This window comes from Rhineura floridana, chromosome 13 (assembly GCF_030035675.1).
Source record: "Rhineura floridana isolate rRhiFlo1 chromosome 13, rRhiFlo1.hap2, whole genome shotgun sequence".
NCBI lineage: Eukaryota > Metazoa > Chordata > Lepidosauria > Squamata > Rhineuridae > Rhineura > Rhineura floridana.
Window position 1 is genome coordinate 11,439,443 of NC_084492.1, and position 15,421 is coordinate 11,454,863.

The 15,421-nt window shown below is 44.0% G+C and overlaps 1 protein-coding gene and 1 non-coding gene across 8 annotated transcripts in view; both read left to right on the top strand.

Annotated features, from left to right (window-relative positions):
- The window catches only part of LOC133369029 (dipeptidase 3-like), a 38,275-nt gene that overhangs the window by 5,212 nt on the left and 17,642 nt on the right, over positions 1 to 15,421 (top strand). For 4 of the 7 annotated variants that reach the window (XM_061593851.1, XM_061593846.1, XM_061593849.1 and 1 more), the window contains 3 exons: positions 2,811 to 2,932; positions 4,280 to 4,409; positions 14,678 to 14,748. In XM_061593851.1, coding sequence (XP_061449835.1) covers positions 2,927 to 2,932; positions 4,280 to 4,409; positions 14,678 to 14,748 — 207 coding nt within the window. In that variant the 5' untranslated portion in view covers positions 2,811 to 2,926. Of the gene's footprint in view, positions 1 to 1,858; positions 1,947 to 2,810; positions 3,707 to 4,279; positions 4,410 to 14,677; positions 14,749 to 15,421 lie in introns of those variants that run through there. The other 3 variants (XM_061593848.1, XM_061593850.1, XM_061593853.1) reach the window with 3 other exon arrangements.
- Positions 616 to 734, top strand: LOC133369476 (5S ribosomal RNA). The gene has a single exon (XR_009758905.1). It is a non-coding gene; the product is annotated as a 5S ribosomal RNA (ribosomal RNA).

Here is a 15,421-nt window from a genome sequence, read left to right on the forward strand (position 1 = left end):
GAGGCAAAGACATTTTTGTTTTCCTGGGCAAATTGGCCACCACACTGATTGGATTTTTTACTCTGTTTTTTAATTTTCTGTGCTTGCTGTAAATCGCTTTGGGACTTTGGACAGATCTACACCATACCTTTAAAGCACATTCAACACACATTTAAAGCACATGACTTCCCTCAAAGAATCCCAGGAACTGCCATTTCCCCCCTCACAGAGCTATAATTCCCAGCACTCTTAACAAACTATAGTTCCCAGGTTACATGGGGGAAATCCTGCGCTTTAAATGTGCACTGAATGTATATGGTGTGGATTTGCCATTTTTGTTGTGGAAAGCAATTCATAAATTCAGCAAAACCTAACCTACCCTTATTGGTTTTTGTTGTTTTTAATTTTTGTATTTTGCATTTTCCAATACTGTATGGTCTTTCTTTTTGTGTTGTAAGCCACCTAGACAACTACGGATGCTTCCGAGGAATCACATTTGGCCAGAGATACAGGGTGTGGGGAAGATTAATGAGCACATTCTGTCCTCTCTAAGTTATATTTCTGCTCTGCATTCAGATTATTTTGCCTTCCCGTTTTTAATTTAGCTTTGTTTTTGTGTGGACTCATGTGGGCAGCGCCTACAGTCATACTACCCTGAACACGCCCAATCTCATCTGAGCTTGGAAGCTAAGCAGGGTCAGGCCTGGTTAGTACTTGGATGGGAGACCGCCTGGGAATACCAAGTGCTGTAGACTAGCGGAAGGCAATGGTAAACCATCTCTGAATACCTCTTACAATGAAAACCCTACGAATATATCCAAAAGATTCATAGGGTCGCCATAAGTCGTAATCGACTGCAAGGTATATAACAACAACATGTGGGGAGGAGCTTCTGAGGGGAAGGGCTCTAGCTAGGGCTGGGCAAATCCTTCCATTTCACTTTCAGTTTCTCATGTTTCCAATGTTAAGTTCAGCCCTCTACCTTGCCACATTGGTTTGCCTTTAAAAAAAAAAAGGCCTCATGACAATTCATGAGCATTTTAGTGTGAATGTCTCCTAATATACACGTGCTTGTTTGCAATTTTGCCAAACGATTTTCCCTAATGCAAGATACCTTTGTATGTTATTTTCACCAATGTATGCATTTCTATCCACATTTTACCCCTTTTATGCATTTTTGTATACTGTACATACAAAATGCACTCTGCAAAGTTCAGAGAAGTTCAGATCCATCTGTGTGATGATAAATGCATCTGCAGACACCTCTGCCACATGCACAGATTAGAGTTTTCTGAGTTTTTGAATCCCCACACAGCCGTGAAGTTCACTGGGTGACCTTGGGCCAGTCCCTGCCTCTCAGCCTCAGAGGAAGGCAATGGTAAACCCCCTCTGAATACCTCTTACAATGAAAACCCTATTTATAGGGTCGCCATAAGTCGGGATCAACTTGAAGGCAGTCCATTTCCATTTCCATTTTTAAAAAACCCTTGTATTTAAACTTAAAGAAACATACACAACTGAAAATAGAGAGGTGGGGAGCCTCAGGCCTTGGGGGGGCAAATGAACTCCTCCTTTGGGGCCTGGATGGAGGGAGTAGGTGCAGAAACTAACCTACTGTACAAATGTTAAATTTACATGTGTTGCTCTGTTCCCTTTTGCTTCTGGCCCTGTTCACTTTGTGGCCCCTGGAAGTTTGCTCAGAAAGTCATATGGCCCCCAGGCTGAAAAACGGTTCTCCATCCCTTTTATAAAAGTTTTTTTTAAAAAAAACTTATAAAAAAGCCTCACTCTGTTCCAAGAATTCTGTTACTTGTGATTTTGGTAAAAGCTGAAGAGGACTTTCAACGTTTCCTTGCTCCTTAACTAGAAGCAAAGTTCTTTGTAAAGTTGTTCCTAGTAGCTGCAAATGTTTTTAAAATGTTTTCCTTCTAGCATCACTTCAAAACATAACATGACCCGTGCATGAGGTAAGATAACCTTTCGAACGGCTCAAACTGAGCTGCTCTGTTAGATAACTTAAAGGGAACAGAACAGGAGGGGGCGGAGGGCACCCTCTTGGTGAGTGGCTTTGAAAAAGGTTTGATTCGATTTTGAGAACTGAAGATGGAAAAGCATGAACCATCCTGGGGTGGGGGGAACTTTCATCTTCTGTCCCTGAAAGCGAAGGCAAAAGTCTGCCCCAGGCAATGGCATTGGAGGGGGGGAGGCACACTTTGATTGCATAGGAGGAGATCCAAGGGGCTGGAGAGCCAAACCTCCGTTGCATCTTCCCAACCCCCCTTCAGAAGTGTGGCTTCCCATCATAGAACACGCTAATGCCATATATTCCATGTCCACGTCCCTAGCTTGCTTCCCCCCAAAGTTACAAGCTCTTGGGCTGGTTTTTGCATTTTAAGAAATGCCCCATTTCATCCCAGGATGCTTCCAAGTTCTCACATCATTTGGCACTTTAAATGAGATGAAAAGTGACTACAGTGATAAACAAAAAGCCAAGAGTTTAGATTACTTCTGTGTGATCTGATTAGAACTCTCCGTATTGTATTCTTTATCACAAAGGATTGCAGTCCTGATGTTTACTTGCTTTTTAAAACCATTCTGTATTAATTTTACACCATGATTAAACACAATCAAGCATGATCAAAACATCATATACAAATCATGCAACGTTACCAAGCCTAAATACTCAAAAATAATTTAAAATAAACTCATATATTGGTTGGTGTTACACTGCATTTATGGAATTCAACTTTTAAAGCCAAGGTGTTTTCATTTACAATTTTCAGTATCCTGCTTATCTTACTTGTGCTTATACTTTCCCTTTTCTTTTTCAGTATAGGATAAACCAGAAAAGAGAGGAGGAAAGACCCACTTCAAGAAATCATATCCATTTATTTGCTGGCAAAGTTTACTTGTCACCACAAACATACACAGTGCTGAGTGTCTCTAGATGGAGGTAGATGGAATATAGAGAGACCAGCAGGGTGGTGCCAAAGCATTCTCGTCATGTTCTGTTTGAATGTGTTCTTTGAATTCTGAAAAAAAAGAAGAGGGCAAGAGGGAGCATGATTGTACAAATAATCAGCCCAAGGAAGCTGTAGACAGTGCCGATTGGTTTATTGCATATTGTGGAAACCAAAAAAGAGAACTATATATCATGGGGGTGCTCTGTGGTGCAGCAAGGCAGGTCCATAGTGCATGACTTCAAACACTTCTCAGAATCCTCTGCAAATGCAGAAATGTTCTGCAGCAGAAGCACAGAGGTCCTGTAGCACAGTGATTCCCAACCTTTATGAGTATAGGACCCCTTTATAAGCTCAAAAAATTTCATGACCCCCTGCCCCCAGGGAGGAAGGAGGAAAGCAGCCTTTCCTTGCAGCCTTGCTTCTTTTTGCTTCAAAAAAAGCCTTCTCTTCTCGTTCTAAGGGCCTTGTCAGCAGCGGCAGTGCAAGGAGACAGGAGTCGGTGATAGTAATCCCCTCTTCTTCCGGTATCTCCACCCTCTTGGATTCTTTTATTTGTGTTCCAGAAAGAAGAGTTAGAGCCCTCCAGCTGGCTAGGCTTGCCTACCTTTACCTGTGCTGTTCTCTACCTAACTTCCTTCCATTGTAAACTGATATGCTCAGGGAAGCTGACCTGCCCCCCCTCCTTTATCTTCTTCTTTGACTGTCCAAGGAGAGAGGAGACATTGTCTGGGCATTGTGCCTCCAACTTAGATAGTTAGAACTAGGTATGCCTTTCCTATCTACTATGTATTTCTGTAAATAAAGTAGCTTTTCTTACTTTACTAAGTCTTAAGTCTCAGTGATCTAAATGCAGGGTAAAAGCCTGCTACTTAGGTAAATACACACACTGGCACACACACAGCTCAGACCGCTGAGGATCTCTGCATAGTTCCATAACACTTTGACATCTGCCATGTATTTTATAGGCAGATGCCTGCCCTCAGTGTGCCTGAAAGATGCTCTGGCACTTCAGCAAAAGTCCTCTCCTCTTGTTTGGAGCAAGGGGGAGGTGTCATCTGCAGCAGCATGGGAAGTGACAGTGTCCAGAGAGTGAAGACTTTTAAAAAAAAAATAATGATAAATAATTCATTTCTTTACTGTTCATGGGCCCCTCTGGATTACTTCTTGGGGCCCCTGGGGATCACGGCCCCCATGTTGGGAACCACTGCCTTAGCAGATCATTCCTGAATCACCAGCAGTGTGAGATATGCTGCATAGAGTGTCTATATTTTAACTATAAGCTTTTTTGTTGTTGTTGTTAAACCACTTTAAATTTTCCATGTCCACATTTGTTTCAGTTTTGGACAGTACAACCGCTCTGTGGTACTCAGAACAAAGATGCAGTGCACCTGGCCCTGGAGCAGATCGATGTGATTAAGCGGATGTGTCAAAGCTATGATGAACTGGAACTGGTGACATCTTCACAGGGTGAATTAATAATAATATAATAAATTTAATTTCTGTGTCGCCTATCTGGCCAGAGGCCACTCTAGGCGACGTACAAAACAGTTAAAACACAATAAGATAAAATACAATAATACAATATAAAAACAATAGAAAAACAATACAGCAGCAATATTAAAACAGGGTAGGAGGCATTTCAGTCTTAGCAATTAACCCTCCCTGGAGATCCCAAAGGCCTGTTGAAAGAGCCAGGTCTTTAAGGCTTTACGGAATGCATTTAGGGAAGAGGTGTGCCGAAGATCTTGTGGGAGGGAGTTCCAGAGGGTGGGGGCCGCCACTGAGAATGCCCTCTCTCTTGTACCCGCCAATCTAGCTGTTTTTGTCGGCGGGATTGAGAGAAGGCCTTGTGTGGCTGATCTTGTCGGGTGGCATAATTGGTGGCGTTGAAGGCGCTCCGTAAGATAAACTGGGCCGGAACCGTATAGGGCTTTAAAGGTTAATACCAACACCTTGAATTGGGCCCGGAAAACAACTGGAAGCCAGTGTAGATCGAACAACACTGGTGTGATGTGATCCCGGCGGCGACTATTCGTAAGTAGTCGAGCCGCCGCATTTTGTATAAGTTGTAATTTCCGGACCGTTTTCAAGGGTAACCCCACGTAGAGCGCATTACAGTAGTCCAAACGAGAGGTGACCAGGGCGTGTACTACCAGGGGGAGCTGATGAGCAGGAAGGTAGGGTTGCAGCCTTCGTATGAGGTGTAGTTGATACCAGGCTGCCTGGCTCACTGCCGAAATCTGAGCCTCCATGGACAGCCTGGAGTCAAGTACAACCCCAAGGCTGCGGACCTGGTCCTTCAGGGGTAAACTCACCCCATTGAACCTCAGGTCAACATCTCCCAACCTTCTTTTGTCCCCCACAAGCAGCACCTTGGTCTTATCGGGGTTCAGCTTCAGCTTGTTCCTTCCCATCCATCCACTCATGGATTCCAGGCACTTGGACAAGGTCTCCACAGCCAACTCTGGTGAAGATTTAAACGAAAGATAGAGCTGAGTGTCATCTGCATATTGGTGACACTGCAGCCCAAATTTCCTAATGATTGTCCCCAGCGGCTTCATATAAATGTTAAATAGCATGGGAGAGAGGATAGAACCCTGTGGCACACCACAATTGAGAGGCCAAGGGTCTGAAACCTCCTCCCCCAATGCTACTTGTTGGTACCTATCGGAGAGAAAGGAACGGAACCACTGTAATACAGTGCCTCCAATTCCCAATCCCTCCAGGCGATGTAAAAGGATACTGTGGTCGACAGTATCAAAAGCCGCTGAGAGATCGAGGAGGACAAGAAAGGAGAATTCTCCCTATCTAATGCCCTCCTCAAATCATCTACCAGAGCGACCAAGGCTGTTTCAGTTCTGTGACCAGTCCTGAAACCCGATTGGTATGGATCCAAGTAAGCTGTTATTTTCTGTTGCTTTTAGAGCACTGAACTGGAGTCCAAAGAAGAAGTATTTAAGCAGCCTTGTAAGCCCACAAATTTGACAAGCCTATGATATTTTTTGTTGCTTTTTAAATGTATTTTGTTTTTTTTACTTATCTCACTCTGAGGCTTTTAGTCTGCAATTCCTCACTGGCTGTGGAGGAGGGGAAGTTCCTATCTTCAGGTCAGCATGGAAACACAGGCTGCTAGCCTCTTTGCAGCCTATTTTTTTAAAATAGCTTTCTTCCAAGGAGGCTAATAATAGGATGAGTTTCCTCTCACTGTGTATAAACAAAACTTACATATCCAAAGTGCCAGAGAGTAATTACCTTGGCAAGAATAATTAGCTTTCTTTCTTCAGTTACATTAGCGCCCACTGAACCTTGGCTCAGCCAGAAAAGCCAAAGCTCACTACTGAATCCAAACTCTCCTCCCTGCAGATCTTGGGATTGGTTCGTGCTGCAAATCTTTACTGCACACAGTTACAGAACAGCTCATGTAGCTATTTGCTGACCATTCAGGTTGTTTTGTGTTGATGAGCTTTTTTATTTTTGATCTGTCTTTCTGTTTAAATCCAGGCATTGATGACAGTAAAAAGATAGCGTGTTTGATCAGCGTCAGTGGAGGTCATGCCATTGACAGCAGCATTGCAACTCTGAGGATGTATTATGAACTAGGTGTTCGGAAGTTGACACTAACAGCACAGTGCAACATTCCCTGGTAACCAACAAGGAAGAATTTCTTTGGGTTTATTTTATTTTATTTATTTTATTTAAAAGCATTTCTAAACCACTTGATACTTTAAAAACCTGTAAGCGGCATACACTATGTACAATATAGGTGTCTCCACCACCACTGTGATGCCAAAAGGTTTTTTGTGTCCCTCATCTCCCCCAACACACACAATTTGTCCTTTTTTAAAAAAATTGCCCACACCCACATTTTAACACTGTGGCCACACCCGCTGTTACACTTCAGGCATATCCACTTTGACATGGGACTCCAGAAGGTTGATTGTGGGTCAATGTGGCCCTCAGCCCAAAGAAGATTAGGCACCTCTGATATATATAAAGCCAATGACAGAGGCCAATAGGAGATCTGGGGTGAGCTGTCATCAATATGCCAATGATACCCAGCTGTATTTCTCTGTAACTCCTGAATCAGGGGAGACTGTCTAATCCCTGGACCAGTGACTGGACTCAGTGGTGGGCTGAATGAGGGCCAATAACTGAATCCAGACAAGATAAAGGCTCTGTGAGTGAACAGTTCCTGAGTCCAGATAACTGGTCAGGTGCCTGCTTTGGATGGCATCATGAAAATGGAAACGGACTGCCTTCAAGTCGATTCCGACTTATGGTGACCCTATGAATAGGGTTTTCATGGGAAGTGGTATTCAGAGGGGGTTTACCATTGCCTTCCTCTGAGGCTGAGAGGCACTGATTGGCCCAAGGTCACCCAGTGAGCTTCATGGCTGTGTGAGGATTCGAGCCCTGGTCTCTCAGGTCATAGTCTGACACTTAGTCTTAACCTAAAAACAATATAAAAACATATAGCAGAAAATAAAACAGAGATTCAGGAGTTTCATACACATAAATCGGGGTCTAATTTTGAGAATTGCATTATTTTATTGATGTATGTATTGCTATATTGTATTATTGTATTTATATATTTTGATTGCTTTATTGTATGTACACCGCCCAGAAAGCCCTTGGGCTTAGGGCGGTATATAAATTAAATAAAATAAATAAATAATAAATAATCTTAAAGGCCAGGGGGAGCCTGGACAAAAAGATAAATCTTTACAAGATGTCTGAAGCAACTGACGGTTGCTGCTTCATATATGGAAGAAGGAAGGGCATTCCATGTAGTATTGGATTATATCCAGTCCTAGTCTGACTCAGAGCAGACCCATTGAAAAGGGTAGGCATGGATAACGTAGATCCATTAATTTCATTGGGTCTGTTCTGAGTAGAAGTCAGTTGGACACAACCCTTTGACTTGAGCCCTTCTAAGAGGTGGTGCTCAAGCAGGAGCCAGCAGCAGTTTAAACACTGAGTGAACTGATGGGTCAAGTACCAGTTGGTCATGACTAGAGATGGGGAAATCTGTCAGTTTTGGCTTCTTTCCATTTCTCATTTTTCCAGTCTTAAGTTCAGTTCAGGAGACCACTGCACCTGAGGTTGTCCCCAGAAGAACCTCCCATATCACCAGAGCCAGAACCAGAGTCAGAGCCCTCACAGGCACCTTTCCCTGAGGAACCCAGTGCCTCCCATGCTACCTCACTGGTCCAGCAGCATAGGGCATGCACCAGGCAGGAAACTATGGAATGGAGCCCATCATCAGGCCAAAGAGTTGGCCCTTTAAGAATCTAAAGTTCTCCACAAGGGGGTGGAGCCTAGAAGAAGAAGTCTGGAGGCAGAGCTTAAAAGGCCTTAATGTGCTCTCAACCTCTGTTAGAGCTAGTTGCCTGCTTGACCTGATCTGTGGTCCTGCCACTCCCAACCTGTGGTGTCTAGCATTGGACCAGAGCATGACATGTATTTTTGTTGTGTTTACTTTCAATGTGGTTGAGGGGTTTGTGAGAGTACTTTCATTCTACAAACATCTCTCCATTGGTCTGCATTCTGCAGCCTTCCTAGGTGCTTGTACTGCCTGGAAAGCCCATAATGTCCTTGGGTGGGCTTTCTTATAAGTGTGGACAACTAGGAAGGCTGCCTATAGTGCTGCTTGCAACTGTTCTTTTTTTTTTTTAAAGGTTTTTTACTTTTAAAGTGATCACTGTGGAAACCTTTTTTTAGAAAAGGTACAAGGAAGGACGTTCCTTAAAAATAAAAGTAATGAACATACTGTCCTCAAGTGCTCTATAGCCAGTAGGTTTTTCTTTTTAATAAAAATGAGGTGCCGGTACTCATATTTTGATAAAAAGTGATGCAGGTGCCAATACAAAATGGCTGCTAATTGCAGCAATAAGAGGTGATGGTACTCTGTACAGGTGAGTATAGATCACACACAAAAAAGCCCTGTCCATAGCCAACCTTTCTAGGTGCCCATGCTTCAATTACAGCCCAGGGGAAGATGTTGTGGGGCAGCTCCTCCTATGGGGCCTTTTCGGATCAGGAAGCACAGACAGCTGGGCAGGCTACAGAGTGCTGGAGAAATGTTTAATGGAAAGAAACTGTACATGCCACTCTTGGCCACTTTACAATGAGAAGGTAGACTCAATCTCACACCCCCTGACATTCTAAAGCAAATCCACGTCATACATTTAAAAGCACTCTCAAGTGCCCCTCCAGGCATCTTTTTCATTGCCTGTTCATGATGATTTTGCTCTTTAGTCTTAGTGATACTGAGGCAGTCATATGTGATCCCACTTTTAGTACTGTTTACACCTGCAAAAGTGTTGGGGCAGTCACACTGCTTCACTTCCAGTCAGTGCATATCCCATAACTTCCTTCTGCAACCCATCACTCCGCATACCACAAATATTATGGTTTGTTTTTGTTCCACTTTTGTTGCACTATAGTCCCTTCAGACAACAACAATGGGGTAGCATTGAGGAAGCATCTCAGAACAAACTAAAGCAGAATTATTAACTATTAATGTGCTATTACTGTGCCAAGAGCATGATGCAGATTACACCTGCAATAAAACACCAGTCTCAAGGCATCCTTATAAGATTGTAACAGTCTTGGAGAATCTTGGGAACTGTAGTTTAAGGATGCTGAAAATTGTAGCTCCGTGTGGTCAGCACCCTTAACAAGCTAACAGTCACGGCTTCCTGCAAAAAATCCTGGGGATAGTGATATGAGAGTGCTTTAAATGTATGGTGTGGATGTGACCAAAACATCAGATGCCTCTTTTATGGGGGAAGAAAACTTTAGAGTACCTGGAGGATAAATTTTGGCACAGCACTAGTTCAGATGCCTTTGGGTGCGACAGGATGTCTCAAGTGGGCCCTTTCCAGCCCCAAAGCAATATAGGAAGAGTTCTCAGTCTTGAGTTGTGATAAGGTAGGCCAGTTTGCTACATAACAGAGTCCAACTACTGAGATAGTCCAGAACTTCATTTCTGTGGCATGACCCTGTTCTATCTTCATGGCGTCCCAGAAGATAATGGCAAACCAAACTACCTTCTTCTTGGTTTCTTTGAACTATGCAACAACAACATATCCAGCCCTTCCTCCCAGTAGGAGCCCAGGGCGGCAAAAGAAAACACTAGAAACAGTCTAAAACATCATAAAAAGAGACTTTTAAATGTATTACAACAAAACATTGGGCAACACCAAAGGGGATTGCCCCTTAGGGAGCCCTGAGGGTGAGGATGCTACCCCCTTCTATTTCTTTCCTTTTTTAAAACCAATCTAGAGGAGATTGGTAGTGGGGAGGGCGTATGGCACATGTGTAGTTCCTGCAAAGGGTGAGAGCCTGTGCAGTGAATTGAATGATAGGAGAAAGTTGCCAGATGCCTTCAGAGTGAGAGTCTGCACCCTTCCCTGGTTGTGAGACAGGGGGGAGCAGATGTGCCTCATGTGAAAGATATTGAGTGGGTCTGATTGTTCCAAATTGTTTCAGAGGCCTACTGGGATAACTGGTTCAGGAAGGTTTTGTTGGTGGGTTCTTGTTGGACCCATATCAGGTGTTTAGGAGGAATCTTAATAAGGAGGAACATGGGTGACTCCACCCCAATTTCAGTGATCACAGGTAGAGGGAAGTATAGCCATGGGGAGGTGGTGAACTACCATAGAAGATGAGGGCAAGGCTATCTATGCCTTGTTCCTTGCTCCCACTCCTCTCATGGATGGGTTCCTCGTTGCTCATCTGCTGTGCCCACTGGCCTGTGTGTGTTGCTGTTTAATGCCAAATCGGTACACAGTAAGACCACACTCATCCATGATTTGATTGTGGGTGAAGGTGCCAATTTGGTGGGCATTACTGAGATCTGGGTTGGTGAGCTGGGAGGAGTTGATTTGACCCAGCTTTGCCCACCTGGATACTCGGTGCAACACCAGCACAGGCTGCAGAGATGGGGTGGGGCGGAGGAGTTGCTATGGTCTACAGAACTTCCATCTCTGTCACCAGGAAACCACTCTGTCTTGGAGCTGGCTGTGAGGCCTTGCACCTGGTGTTGGGCCGAAGAGACAGTAAACTAAGGTTGCTGCTGGTGTACCGTCCACCCTGCTGCCAGGCAACTTCTCTGACTGAGCTGGAGGAGGCCATCTAGGCTATGATATTGGAGGAGCCCAGAATGATAGTCCTGGGTGATTTCAATGTCCATGCTGAGGTTGCCTCTAGTATTCTGGCTCAGGACTTCATGGTCTCCATGACAACCATGGGGCTGTCTCAAGCTGTCACCGGCCCGAAGCATAGGGCAGGGCACACCCTTGACTTGGTTTTTGCTCCAGATGGAGGAAGGGGTGGTCTGGAGATGGGGAAGTGGATGTCACCCCATTGTCATGGTCAGACCACTTCCTGGTGAAGTTTAGACTTATGGCTCCGATCCTCCCCTGCAGGGTTGGTGGACAGATTAAGATGGTCTGCCCCCAGAGACTAATGGAATCCACCGGATTCCTGAATGCCTTTGGGGAGTTCTCAGTAGATAGAGCAGGTGACCCTGCTGAAGCCCTTGTCAAGCTGTGGAACAGCGAGGTGCATCGAGCTCTTGACATGGTTTCCCCAGAGCTCCCTCTCTGGCATTGTGGAGCCCGGTTTGCACCTTGGTACACCAGTACACCATCCTGAAACAGGCTGGACGATGGCTAGAGCACAAGTGGTGAAAGACGTGCTGTGAAGCTGATCAGGCACGAGTAAAACATCATAACCATGTCTACTGTGTGACAGTGAGGGCAGCAAAGAAGGCCCACTTCTCTGCCACCATTGCATCTTCCAGTAGCCGTCCAGTGGAGATTTTCCGTATTGTCAGGGGTCTGTTCACTTCACTTCAACTTGAAGCAGAGCCAGCATGGCTTCTGCAAGGGAAAGTCCTGTCTCAGTAACCTATTAGAATTCTTTGAGAGTGTCAACAAGCATATAGATAGAGGTGATCCAGTGGACATAGTGTACTTAGACTTTCAAAAAGTGTTTGACAAGGTACCTCACCAAAGGCTTCTGAGGAAGCTTAGCAGTCATGGAATAAGAGGAGAGGTCCTCTTGTGGATAAGGAATTGGTTAAGAAGCAGAAAGCAGAGAGTAGGAATAAAGGGACAGTTCTCCCAATGGAGGGCTGTAGAAAGTGGAGTCCCTCAAGGATCGGTATTGGGACCTGTACTTTTCAACTTGTTCATTAATGACCTAGAATTAGGAGTGAGCAGTGAAGTGGCCAAGTTTGCTGACGACACTAAATTGTTCAGGGTTGTTAAAACAAAAAGGGATTGCGAAGAGCTCCAAAAAGACCTCTCCAAACTGAGTGAATGGGCGGAAAAATGGCAAATGCAATTCAATATAAACAAGTGTAAAATTATGCATATTGGAGCAAAAAATCTGAATTTCACATATACGCTCATGGGGTCTGAACTGGCGGTGACCAACCAGGAGAGAGACCTCGGGGTTGTAGTGGACAGCACGATGAAAATGTCGACCCAGTGTGCGGCAGCTGTGAAAAAGGCAAATTCCATGCTAGCCATAATTATGAAAGGTATTGAAAATAAAACAGCCGATATCATAATGCCGTTGTATAAATCTATGGTGCGGCCGCATTTGGAATACTGTGTACAGTTCTGGTCACCTCATCTCAAAAAGGATATTATAGAGTTGGAAAAGGTTCAGAAGAGGGCAACCAGAATGATCAAGGGGATAGAGCGACTCCCTTACGAGAAAAGGTTGCAGCATTTGGGGCTTTTTAGTTTAGAGAAAAGGCGGGTCAGAGGAGACATGATAGAAGTGTATAAAATTATGCATGGCATTGAGAAAGTGGATAGAGAAAAGTTCTTCTCCCTCTCTCATAATACTAGAACTCGTGGACATTCAAAGAAGCTGAATGTTGGAAGATTCAGGACAGACAAAAGGAAGTACTTCTTTACTCAGCGCATAGTTAAACTATGGAATTTGCTCCCACAAGATGCAGTAATGGCCACCAGCTTGGATGGCTTTAAAAGAAGATTAGACAAATTCATGGAGGACAGGGCTATCAATGGCTACTAGCCATGATGGCTGTGCTCTGCCACCCTAGTCAGAGGCCAGCATGCTTCTGAAAACCAGTTGCCGGAAGCCTCAGGAGGGGAGAGCGTTCTTGCACTCGGGTCCTGCTTGCGGGCTTCCCGCAGGCACCTGGTTGGCCACTGTGAGAACAGGATGCTGGACTAGATGGGCCACTGGCCTGATCCAGCAGGCTCTTCTTATGTTCTTATGTTAACTCCAGGAAATGGAGTTTTAGACCCTTCGGAGGCCCACTGTGAATTGTTTGCAAGGCACTTTGAGGGTAAAGTTGCTTGCCTCCTTAGCAATCTTGATGCCCCATCCACATCTACTGTAGTCCCCAGTGAGGTGTCTAATGCAACTGGGTTCAGGCCTGGTTATGGGACTGAATCAGCCTTGGTCATCCTGATGGATGACCTTTATTGCGAGGACAGGGGGAGTGCAACCTTTACTCTTACTTGATCTCTCAGCAGATTTTGATACCATTGACCATGGTATCCTTCTGGGCCGACTTGGTGAGATGGGTATTGGAGGCACTGTTTTACAGTGGTTCCGACCCTATCTCCAAGGTTGTTTTCAGAGAGTAGTATTGGGTGATTGTCTTTCAGCCCCCTGGCAGTTGTGCTGAGGGGTGTTGTGCAGGAAGAGGCACTCTACAGGTGCTATCCTGTCAGGAGATCCATTCCCTGTTATGTCAGAATTGGGCCTTAACATGGCGACCCCTACCCTTTGGAACTTCCATTATTTATCAGATGGGCACCTTCTCTATTGTCTTTTTGGTGCCTGCTAAAGATGTTCCTCTTTCAATAAGCCTTCTAAATGGAGATCTTTATCCCAGTTTGAATCTGTATTAGATTGATTTTATTTATGTGCTGTTGTTTTAAATATCTCTAATGTTTTTATATATGCAATGGTTTTAACTGTTTTGATATATGTTTTATATTGTCAGTCACTTTGGGATGCCTCATGAGAAGTGATTCATAAATGAATCAAAGAAAAGCTATATGCCATCTGAGCAGTTGATGTACCAGTCTCTCGGGTTCTATGGGGCTCCTTTGTAAACGAATAATGCAAACATAATTACAATTTTGTATAACTTTGAAAGTTTAAACCAGGTGGCAAAAATGGTATCAAGAATACAACATATCCCAAAAGAATATAACAGATGTCTTCAGAAAATAATTCCCAAAGTTCCAGGCATCCAGCAAGGTACCAGTGCAGAAGTTGCTTGCAGAAAAGTCCAGGATAAGAACAGGGGTTCCCATGCACAAAACCTTAAAGCCCTAAATAAAATAGAAAATAAAAATAAAGCCTTAAATAAAATACAAAATAAATACGAATACATAAAGCCACTAAAAGGGATTTATGCTTCCATTCCCTCCTACACGCATAAATTAAAATCCCATTACCTAATTCATGGTGATAAGGGCCTAATTCTTGCTCCATGGCAATAACAGCTCCTTTTCTCTCCAGTTCTGTCTCTCTCAAACTCACAAGTGCTGCTCCTTTCTTAACGTTTCCCCACCCACTGGGCCAAAGCAATAATCCATAGGATTACACTGACGCAAAGTTTTATCGTCCTCATTTCACTTTAAAGTTTGGTACGTTTTTGTGTCTACCGTATAATTCTTTTTGGTTATTTTTCAATAACTTTGTGTGTGTGTACTCTGTTTCTGTGTTAGGGCAGAAGCATTGTGGGCAAAAAAAAGAGACCTCTTACCCAGAAGTTGATGGATTAAGTACCTTTGGTAAAGTAAGTAAACATACACTTCTTTACAATAGTCACCTCCAATTCTATGCTATACAGGCCCCTATATCGTGGAATGCCCTTCCATCTGCCGTACATGAAGCCGCAATCATCAGTTGCTTTGGGTGTAGGGTGAGTAAAGACTCGTGTTTTTTGCCCTGGCTTTTCCTGACCCATAACATTGGAGCCTGTTTTATGTATTTGAATCTCCTGAATTCCTGTTTTATTTGCTTTTATGTGCTGCTGTTTTATTGCTTTTAAGTTTAATTATATTGTTTTTATTGTATGCCACTTAGAGATTTTTGTGGTTTAGCAATGCTTTCAATTAAAATAAATAAATAATCTTCCAAAGAAGCTTTCTTGCCTCCTCCTGTGTCAGTGACAAAGTGTTCTTGACGTTCTGTCTAATGGCAGCTTCTGCATTACAGTCCTATCTGGGCTTCAGACCAGTTTAACTGTCATATGGTTCCCTCCCCATAAGAACCTTGGGAGTTGTAGTTTGTCAGATGCAGGGCTTGTGGGGATGGGCTTTGGGGAAGATGTTCTCAGTGGGCCCATCTCCTTACTGCTTTCACTGCACTCCACTCACTGGTCATTTCCATCAAGGCCCACTACATTCCTTGTCCTATTCCCATGACTAGGCCCCCATCTGTACTACACAACATTTTAAACAGTCATG